The sequence below is a fragment of the Homarus americanus genome, unplaced genomic scaffold (assembly GCF_018991925.1).
Source record: "Homarus americanus isolate GMGI-L3 unplaced genomic scaffold, GMGI_Hamer_2.0 scaffold14393, whole genome shotgun sequence".
In the NCBI taxonomy this organism is placed as follows: Eukaryota; Metazoa; Arthropoda; class Malacostraca; order Decapoda; family Nephropidae; genus Homarus; species Homarus americanus.
The window spans coordinates 447,958-458,367 of NW_024730271.1; the positions used below are offsets into that span (position 1 = coordinate 447,958).

General features: G+C 41.8%; 1 protein-coding gene across 1 annotated transcript; it reads right to left on the reverse strand.

The window, feature by feature from the left end:
• Positions 1-427: 427 nt before the first annotated feature.
• Positions 428-10,049, reverse strand: LOC121866936 (putative defense protein Hdd11). Its single transcript, XM_042366686.1, has 5 exons — positions 9,975-10,049; positions 6,972-7,140; positions 6,730-6,842; positions 1,869-1,987; positions 428-619 (listed from the first exon to the last, which is right to left on the reverse strand). The coding sequence occupies exons 1-5, from the start codon at positions 10,020-10,022 to the stop codon at positions 556-558; spliced, it is 513 nt and encodes a 170-aa protein (XP_042222620.1). The 5' UTR covers positions 10,023-10,049; the 3' UTR covers positions 428-555.
• Positions 10,050-10,410: the final 361 nt, after the last annotated feature.

Consider the following 10,410-nt stretch of genomic DNA (forward strand, 5'->3'; position numbering starts at 1 on the left):
CCTTCCTATCGTAGACGGATTAACACATCGCTGGTTGTTGGGTCTCACGGGCCGCTATCACTGGGTACCTGGGACCTCACTGTGTGAAGGTCAACCCGGGTACGACTGTTACTGTTGAGTTGTTCTCACTGACTTAAGCACCGTTCACCACTGTTCACCTCTGTTTAACACTGGTTCCATTCCTTTCCTAAATGAAACGGCAACTTCTGGCGAGAACATGTTGATATTCCGGTGGGGAGGAGGGTTCAGGGGAGGGGGCTGGTATGGGCCAACACAACAGTTGACCTGGCTGCTCCGAGAGGAGCGCCAGGCACGTCTCGACCCTTCAGTGGTCAAGTAAATCACTGTAGGTGCGCGTGATCTAGGTATATATATATATATATATATTTTGGTATAGGAAAAATTTCTTATACTAAAAAAAAAATTCTTGTGCTTCGGTATGGATAAGAAAAAAAAATTATGGTATTTTTCTTAGCATTAGCTATTCATGGATGTCGGCAGAAAGTCAGAAGGGACCCTATAAAATATTACTAGGTGTCAGGAGATGAAAACTAGTTACATCAGTACCTCATGGGGCAACTCAGACCAGAAGTTGTGCAGGTCTTTCACCACTGTTGCTCTGAAAAGGAAAAAGTGATAATTCTGAATGCTAATGTGGATTTAAGAACTACAATATATCGATATTCCTATGAGAGCAAGTAGCTCTAGAGCTAGTCTGGAATTTCACTACAACTCACTTCCCACTAGTGTACAGTGGTCCCTTGGTTAATGAACGCCTCGGTTAACGAATTACCTTCCATAAGAATCTTCATTTCGGTTAACGAAATTCTTATGAAAATGTTTTGACATGCTTTGGCTTGCTCACCAGCTGGAAGATTAGTCCGCCAATACAGTAATCGGTTCTAGGGCTTACATTCTTACCCATTGGAGTAAATATCAAGAAGGTTGAGCTATTCAATATTTTTCCAATTTTTATATTAAAATTATTAGTAATTTTAACACTTATTTAACATAACTGCAGTACAGAGAACTAGTTTTTGGTGTCGCCCATCAGCCACTTCACTCATCCACCAAGGCGTCAGTTTGTGTCTCGGCTCAGTGGAGGAAACATCTTGCTTGTGGGTCTCTTGAACGGTGACTGGATATAACCCCAACGGACAAAACCCCATTCTCATATATAAAATATAAAATAAAACACTTTTATGTTTTGGTTAGGTTAGGTTAGTGTTGATAAATGACAACCTCGTTGGGGTATTGTCATGGAACCCTTTTGAACACAGAGTATTTTTATGTTTTTACAGTACAATTATTGGTCATTCTGAAATTTATTTAACATTGACAATATTTAGTGCAGTGCAGTGTTGATTTAAAGAAAATAATCTTGAATTACACCTAGTGAACTTAAAATTTTATGGGTGACATGACGGCATGAAGCATGGGGTGATTTCTCTTCCACCCCCACATCCTTCTCTTCTCCCTTCTCCTCCACCCCCACTTCTAATTCCCATCATCATCATCCACCAGGAGCCTTCTACATACACACCTCAAAGTAAGTGTACTTTACTGCATTTTTTTTTTTACTTTGTATGTAATTTTCGGTGAGCTGAAAACAATTACCCAAAATCCCATTGAAACAATGGTTTTGGTTAACGAAATTTTCGGTTAACGAACGACCTGGAACGAATTGTGTTTGTTAACCGAGGGACCACTGTACTACGATAAACTAGCTCTCACCCTTGCCTCAATCCTTCCACTTTATTTTGGCATTCTTATGAGCTCTACTCTGCAGAACTGTCTCTTTAGTAAAGTACCGGTAACTTAACACTTGAATTACATTATCACTTTTAGTACAACTTAAGCTAACTCACCTGAACTGTAACCAACCCCACTCCTGCTGTTCATCTTTGGGTGGGCGCCAAACTAATGTTGTCAGGTATTTAGGCATGGCATCGTTGTGAGTGATGGCAGGCTTTTTGCATCTTGGCACCTGGAAAGCAGAAAGATATAACAATTTGGGCATGGAATAGGATAATCAAATGGTATCATATATAAAGGGTGCGATAGTCACATTTATTATGCACTCACTTCATGGCCTAAAGGTGGCGGTACACTGGGCACTTTCCTTCAAACATGTTGCCCGTTTTGCTGGCTGTTGGCCTAAACGCCCAGCAAGCAACAGGATTTCGGCTGTTACTAGAAATGGACACCGGTTTGGGTTTGACGGGGATCTGTGCTGTCTGGAGTAGTGCTCAAATGAGCTTCAAATAATTTCAAGTCAAAATTTAAATAGACCATGAAACAACAACAATTTAAAATGTAACATTTGTGACATGTTTCTATTTATTCGTTACTTTAAAACTTCTTTAATATAATTAAATATTAGTCAGGGTCTTTGAACAGCCAGCCATTGTCTTTTCTTTAGCTTTTGCAGATGCCTCACTTGCTTCAGCAATTGAAGAACTGTAGCACAATCCTGCAAGACCTCAACTGTAGTAATGGGATCCATGGTGAACCTCGTCTGGAGGCTTTGTTGTTTTTGTTGCATTGGGCAGACGCGCCAACAAAACATCCCTGTGTGAAGCGAAAGTCTTTGTTTTGCTGGCCAGACCATGTTCGCCAAACACGTTTGGAGGAAAGTGCCTAGTGTGCCGCCACCTTGAGGGTCACTGGTTTGTGCTCTATACCTCTCGTCCTCCCAACATTACATTTGAGGAAGTTAAGCGGTCAAGTGTAGTCAAGGTTTCGTATTTAGTGTGCAGTCTTGGGTATGAGAGTTTGTTGACCAAACTGGAGTGGTCCATGGAAAAATTGGCCAAGGCCAATGAAGAAATTGAGAGGGCCACGTTGGAGAACCTGAAATTAAAAGAAGAGCTGGCGAAGTTAAAAGGGGAGGCTGGACGAGTAAAGCCAGTGTCTGACGAAAACTCAAGCGAGTGGAAAGTTGTGAGTAATGGGAGGACCAAGCTGGTGGTGAAGAAGTACACCAAGGATACGTCAACAACGACAACAACAGCTAAGTGTACCAACTCGTTCAGTCCCTTGATAGACGAATTGGACTTAGTACAGTCAGGGACAGGGATGACAAGGAAGGTATAAAAACTTTAATTGTTGGTGACTCACAGGTAAGGTACATGGACAGGGCCTTTTGTGGTAAAAACAAAAATAGGATGAGGGTGTGTTTGCCAGGAGCTGGGGTGGGGGATATAATTGACAGGATGGACAATATCTTGTCTGGTAATGGGAACAAACCCATTATCTGCCTCAGTGCAGGAGGCAATGATATTGGTTGGTGTAGGAGTGAGGAGCTTCTTGATAAGTTCAAGACAGCTATAGATCGTATTAGGACTAAGGGAGGGATCCCTATCATATGCGGTGTCCTGCCTAGAAGGAGAGTTGGCAGTGAATGGTTGTCAAGGGCGGTTGGTGTCAACGACCGTCTTGACAGATATTGCAAGTCAATATCAGTCCCATTCATTGACAACTGGGACAACTTCTATGGCAGAAGGGACCTTTATGCTAGGGATGGGGTGCACCTGTCTAGGGATGGAGTAGCAACCCTGGCTGGGGCTCTAGAGGGGGCAGTTCAAAAGATATCGAAGTCTTTAAACTGCTAGGAGAACATATGAGCACGGGGGTGGAGGAGACTGCAGTGGGAGCGGGTAAACAAAGTGAAAGATTACAGGGAAATAGTGTTAGGAATGATGACAAAACTGAATTAGACAGGGAGTTTAAAACTAAACGCGGTAAGGGGAGGACTCAGAACACGACTAACTTAAATGTATACTACGCAAACAGTAGAAGTATGAGAAACAAAATGGATGATATTAGGGCCTTGGTATGTACCGAAAAAATCGATATAATTGCATTCACTGAAACATGGATCAACCTAGACACACGTGAGTTACCAGTCGAATACCAAATTGCGGGTTACAAACTGTTCCATACCGATAGGCAGACCAGGAAAGGAGGCGGAGTAGCAATCTATGTTAGGGATAATCTGAAGTGTGAAATAAATAAGGAAATAAAAACTGAGCGGAATACAGAAACAATTTGGATAGAATTAATCGACGGTAGAGAAAAATTAATCACAGGAGTAATATATAGACCTCCCAATCTTGATAGAGTCAAAGAGCGACTTATCTGGGATGAAATGCGCAGGGCTTCCATACACAACAAAGTCTGTATAGTAGGCGACTTTAACCTTGGCCAAATAGATTGGACTGACCTTACAGGTAACTCAGAATCAGAGGATTTTCTCGAGACTATCCAGGACTGTTTTCTAAGTCAACATATAACTTTACCCACACGGGGTAATAATATACTCGATTTAGTTCTGTCAAACAGAGAAAACCTCATTAGCAGAGTCGAGGTAGGGAACGAATTTGCAAACAGCGATCACAAAGAAATTAGATTCCAGTTAGACTTTCAGGGCAGACGCAAGGAAAATTCCACTAAAGTACCAGATTTCAGAAGGGCGAACTTTGACAGTTTAAAGAGGCAGCTGAGAGAGGGTGTGTCGCGCTTGGCCGTGAACCTGTTAGATGTCACCGACCTGATAACGAGATCTGAGATTGCCGAGTTCCACGACAATTTAAATAGTGAGTTACTTATGCACAAAGGCAGAACATACCATACAAAATTCTCAGATCAGACAACAATGACCCTAAATGGATTAATAATTATTTAAGGAACATCATTGGCCAAAGGAAGGCTATAGGTAGAAGGATAAATCGTGGCGAAATTCACCTCCGGGACTATTATAGGGTATTGGCGAGTAGGGTTAAAACCGAGATAAGGAAAGCAAAGAGGAATAATGAGGTAAGGATAGCAAGGGAGGCGAAGACAAACCCCAAAGGATTCTACCAAATGTATCAAACTAAAACACGAGAAAAGATTGGACCAATACGGTCAGACACCGGCGAGCTCACTGATAACGACAGAGAAATGAGCAATAATTTGAATAAATATTTTTCAACAGTTTTCACCACCGAAAATTTAAACATGATACCCGAGGCACCGACTCTATTCAGAGATAGTGAAGAAAATAAATTAAGTGAGATAGTAGTGACCAGTAATGATGTTAGTAAGCAAATAGACAAACTAAAGCCTAATAAGTCACCTGGTCCCGATGAGATATTCGCCAGAGTATTAAAGGAATGTAAGGAAGAGCTTAGTATGCCCTTAGCAAAGTTGTTTAACATGTCCTTAAAAACAGGTGTAGTACCAGAATCCTGGAGGATAGCGAATGTAATACCGATTTTCAAGAAGGGGGATAGATCACTATCCTCTAACTACCGCCCAATCAGTCTAACATCAATAGTAGGCAAATTACTGGAAGCAATCATCTCAAACTCTATTCGAAATTACCTGGAGAAGCACAGATTGATCAATGATTCCCAGCATGGCTTCACAAGCGGACGCTCTTGCCTAACTAATCTATTAACATTCTTTTCATCAGTTTTCGAATCGGTGGACGAGGGGCACAATTATGATGTGGTATATCTCGACTTTAGCAAAGCCTTCGACAGTCCCCCACGAAAGACTATTTAGAAAGGTAGAAGCACATGGCATCAAAGGTGACATCCTTAAATGGATTAGGGCGTGGTTACAGGACAGGAAACAGCGAGTGAGCATTAACGGCACTAAATCCCATTGGAGCAACGTCACAAGTGGTGTTCCCCAAGGCTCAGTACTTGGACCATTATTATTTATTATATACATAAACGACATAGATATCGGCATAGACAGCAACATAAGTAAATTTGCTGATGACACTAAAATAGGACGTGTTATTAAATCTGACGAGGACTCGGCAAAACTACAGGAAGATCTAAACAAATTTTTCGAATGGTCTGAAAAATGGCAGATGAAATTCAACGTCGACAAATGTAAAGTACTCAGTATAGGAGATGTAAACAGGGAAACCAGATACCAGATGAACAACGATGCCATAGAGAAATCCGACTGCGAGAGAGACTTAGGAGTAATGATAAGTAGGAACCTTAAACCAAGTAAACACTGTGTTTTTGCTCGTAACAAGGCTAATAAAGTACTTGGGTTCATACAAAGGAGTGTTAGTTACAAGACTAGCGAGGTCATCCTAAAACTGTATCTTGCTCTTGTGAGACCACACCTGGACTACGCAGTTCAGTTCTGGTCACCGTATTACAGAATGGATATAGAATCCTTGGAAAGAATTCAGAGGAGAATGACAAGACTAATCCCGGGCATTAGGAACCTTGAATATAGAGACAGGCTAAAGCATCTTAATTTGCACTCCCTCGAGAGACGTAGAGCGAGGGGCGACCTGATAGAGGTGTATAAGTGGAAGGCAGGGCTAAACAAAGGGGACATTACAAAGGTACTCAAACTATCCAACCAGGAGCGAACTCGTAACAATGGTTTTAAATTAGATAAATTTAGATTTAGGCGTGAAATCGGTAAACACTGGTTTGGAAACAGAGTAGTGGATGAATGGAACAAGTTACCAAATATCATCATTAACTCGAATACGCTGAATAGCTTCAAACATAGGTTGGATGCTTATATGAGCAATAGGGGTTGGGTGTAAACGAGACTGCCCAGTATGGGCCAATAGGCCCGCTGCAGTTTCCTCCATTCTTATGTTCTTATCCACATTATCCCTAATGGGCTGTCGTCCCTATGGAACCTACTTGCACTTTTCACTTTGTTTTTCATATACAGTAACTTAGTCTTGAGGTAACATACCTGGTGGGCTAGGGGTGAGGGGTCCCAAGAGCCATATGGCTTGCCAGAACCATCATAAGAAGCCACTACAAAGCCTTTGAAGGGTGGACCTCCCTCCCTGCTGGTAATATTGACTGAAAAACAAGCTGTTAGTCACCACCTCCAGATACTGTCTGATAGCTTAGATTTTTACAGAATATACCTTAACTAAAATAAAATAAGAGCAATTGCAAACTCATTTTCATATCCTGAAAAAAACTCACCTACTACGTAATCATGTTCCGGCTCCCTGAAGTCAAAGTACTGGGCCGACACGATGAGACGGTAGGGTGAGGTATTGTGCGGGTGCGGCTCTGGGGTGGCGTGGGATGGCTTATAGTACCCACACATGGAGTAAGGTGCACCATTTGGGAACCCTCCACTTATCTTAACCTGGTGAGAAACAGATTTTTATTTCTAAGTTTTGATTGCCTCAGGGAGTTGCAACTCTGCTTTACCAGCTGTGAGAGTTCTTGGAAGTCCTACATTAATGCCCAGTTCCTACTCTAAAAGTAGGTTGGCGAAAGGGAATCCAGCCATAAAACTTGCTTCAAATTTGTTTGATGGCAATCAGGAAACTTTCCTTAGGTAATTACAGTCTGAGCATGCAAGTATGAAAGCTGACTGTAAATTGATGCGAGGTGATGATGAATAATCTTTCAAAGATAGGATGATAAAATACTGTTATACTGAGCATTTTTTATCTGTTATGTAAACACCATTATCAATGTTATTAATTTCAGTAATACTGGAATACAGTTTTGGTATTATGACTGCATTGAAAATTTGTTACTACCTCTACTGTATTAGTGAAAGTAGAAATATAAAACTTGAGGCATTATTATTATTCATCAAGGCCTGTTGTGTCTAAACAGGTTTGGGTTTAGTCCTAAAAATAAAAAGTACGTCATAGCCTGGGGTAGGAGAGTCAAGGTGAGCGGGCGGGAATGTTGTGTCGGTGACCTCCAGAACACACTGCTGTACTCGGTGGCTCTCGGGGATAGTATAGTCGGTTCACTCAAAGCCAACCAATCAGCTGCCTTGCTACAAACTGACGCAAGGCCTTGGCTGCAAGCTTTGAGTGAGCAGCCTATTGGTACTGTAGGTACTGTACAGTATTTACCAACCACCAGAGACTATTATGTACACGTATGCTGAATAGTCTTTGACCAAGCACAGCAACGGCAGGTGAAATCACTTGTGCTTGAAATGGCAATCATATAACACCCGGGTGAGCAAGGCGATGATAATACCAAGCAGGGTGAAGATGTCGATTACTAGGGTGAGCATGCTGGTGATGATTTCTGCTGGGGTCACGTAGGGTGGCCAGACGTCCGGCTTTTGAGCACTGTCCTCCGTCCGGCGCTACCTCGAGCCGGACGTTAATTTGTCCTCCTTTTGTTGTCTGACTAAAAAGAATTATATAAATTACCTTAGGTATACTTAAAACAGCGGGAACTAAAGGCCATAATAGCCGTTAAGTTAACGTATTTTTATTATAATTATGTAGTTGCTGTTGTCAACACTGTTGATGAGCCGCAGTATACGACACAACACTGTCAGCATGTCCGAGATCATCGGGATGGTCAGTCTACCTAAGGCCGCAGTGAGGAGCGGTTGACTGTTTTGTTGTTGCTTCAATTTGGTGAGCATATGCTGTTTCAGCAAGAGTAAAAATGAATATTCATTTCTTTCAGTTGTTTATTTATACTGTATGAAGCATGTATGTAATATATACAGTGCGTTTTAAAAAATGATCACAAAATAGCATTCATGACAGTATTTGACAAATCAACAATTCTTCTAAGAATAATTTGTATATTTTATACAACGTTTTATATATTTTCAACTCATCATTAAACATGCTTAATTTAGATTAAAAAGTAGGTGTCGCAAGGAAAAAAGTATACAGTATAAAAAATATCCTTTTGGGAAATTTGGAAATGGCCACTCGGAGTGAGGTGAGTAGGGTGATGATTACTGGGGCAAGAAAGGTAATGGTGATTTTTACTAGGATGAGCAGGGGATAATTTCTATTAGGGTGGTAAGGGAAATGGTTTTACTAGGGCGAGCAGGATGATAAGTTCTACTTGGGTGATCAGGGTGATGAATTTTCCACGGGTCAGCAGGATGTTAAATTCTACTAGGGTGATCAGGGTGATGATTTCCACTAGGGTAAACAGGGTGATGATGATTACTAGGGTGAACAGGGTGATGAATTTTCCACGGGTCAGCAGGATGTTAAATTCTACTAGGGTGATCAGGGTGATGATTTCCACTAGGGTAAACAGGGTGATGATGATTACTAGGGTGAACAGGGTGATGAATTTTACTTAGGTGATAAATTCCACTTTGTAAGGTGGTGATAATTTGTTCTAGGTTGGGCAGGGTGAACAATGATTTCTACTAGGGTATGGATGACTTTGCTAGGATGAGCAGAGTGATGATAACCTCTACTAGGGTGATGATAATAGTGAGTAAGATGATACTGAAATTAATGGGAACAGGGTGATTAACATTAGGGTGGCATTCATAATGGGGTGATATTGACACTAGGGTGAGAAACAGGGTGATATTGACACTTGGGTGAGCTACAGGGTGGTGGTGATACTAGGGTGAGCTACAGGGTGATAGTGACACTGACACTAGGGTGAGCTACAGGGTGATATTGACACTTGGGTGAGACACAAGGTGATAGTGACAATAGGGTGAGCTACAGGGTGATTGTGATACTGGGGTGAGCTACAGGGTGATAATGACACCAGGGTGAGCAACAGGGTGATAGTGACACTAGGGTGAGTCATAGGGTGATAATGACAATGGGGTGAGGAGCAGGGTGATAGTGACACTAGGGTGAGCAACGGTGATAGTAACACTAGGGTGAGTCATAGGGTGATAATGACAATAGGGTGATAGTGACACTAGGGTGAGTAACGGTGATAGTAACACTAGGTCGAGCTACAGGGTGGTAATGACATTAGAGTGAGCAACAGGGTGATAATATCATTAGGGTGAGCAACAGGATAACACTAGGGTGAGCTACAGGGTGCAAGTGACACAAGGGTGAGCTACAGGGTGATAATGACACTAGGGTGAGTAACTGATGACACTAGGGTGAGCAACAGGGTGATAATGGCGCTAGGGTGAGTAACAGGGTGATAATGAGACTAGGGTGAGTAACAGGAAGATACTGACATTAGGGTGAACAACAAGATGTTGACACTTACTAGGGTGAGCAGTAAGAGGAGGGTAAGGTTGGGGACCCGTCTGGTCATGGCTGCGCCGAAGGAGTTTGTGAAGGTAAAGGACTAAAGGTACTAATCTCTAGAGCGTTGGAGAGACAGGCAGCAGGTTGCCAATTCGTAATGTCCAAAAGTCTACATGAGGAACGTCAAAAGTCGATAGATTTTTTATGCTTTAGAATATATGGTAATGATTGAGCAGACGGCTAAGTAACAACAGAAGAAGTTGCTTGATTTCGTTATTTTTTTCCACATGTACTTTGGATGGTAGTAAGTAATAAAAACGATACGGCAACGTTTTATTGTATAATAATTATACAAAAATCACTTGTAGTGGGCAGGGTAAGAAAGATGAGAGAAAATGCGGGATAAAACACTGGGGAAAAACTGATCATGACACTAAAACGAAGTCTCTACTATA

Coding starts and splice junctions, on each gene's coding strand:
- LOC121866936 (XM_042366686.1), bottom strand. CDS start 10,022: ATGACCAGACGGGTCCCCAACCTTACCCTCCTCTTACTGCTCACCCTA. Junction 7,141..9,974: donor TCCTCTTACTGCTCACCCTA/GTAAGTGTCAAC, acceptor GTTTCTCACCAG/GTTAAGATAAGTGGAGGGTT. Junction 6,843..6,971: donor GGAACATGATTACGTAGTAG/GTGAGTTTTTTT, acceptor CTTGTTTTTCAG/TCAATATTACCAGCAGGGAG.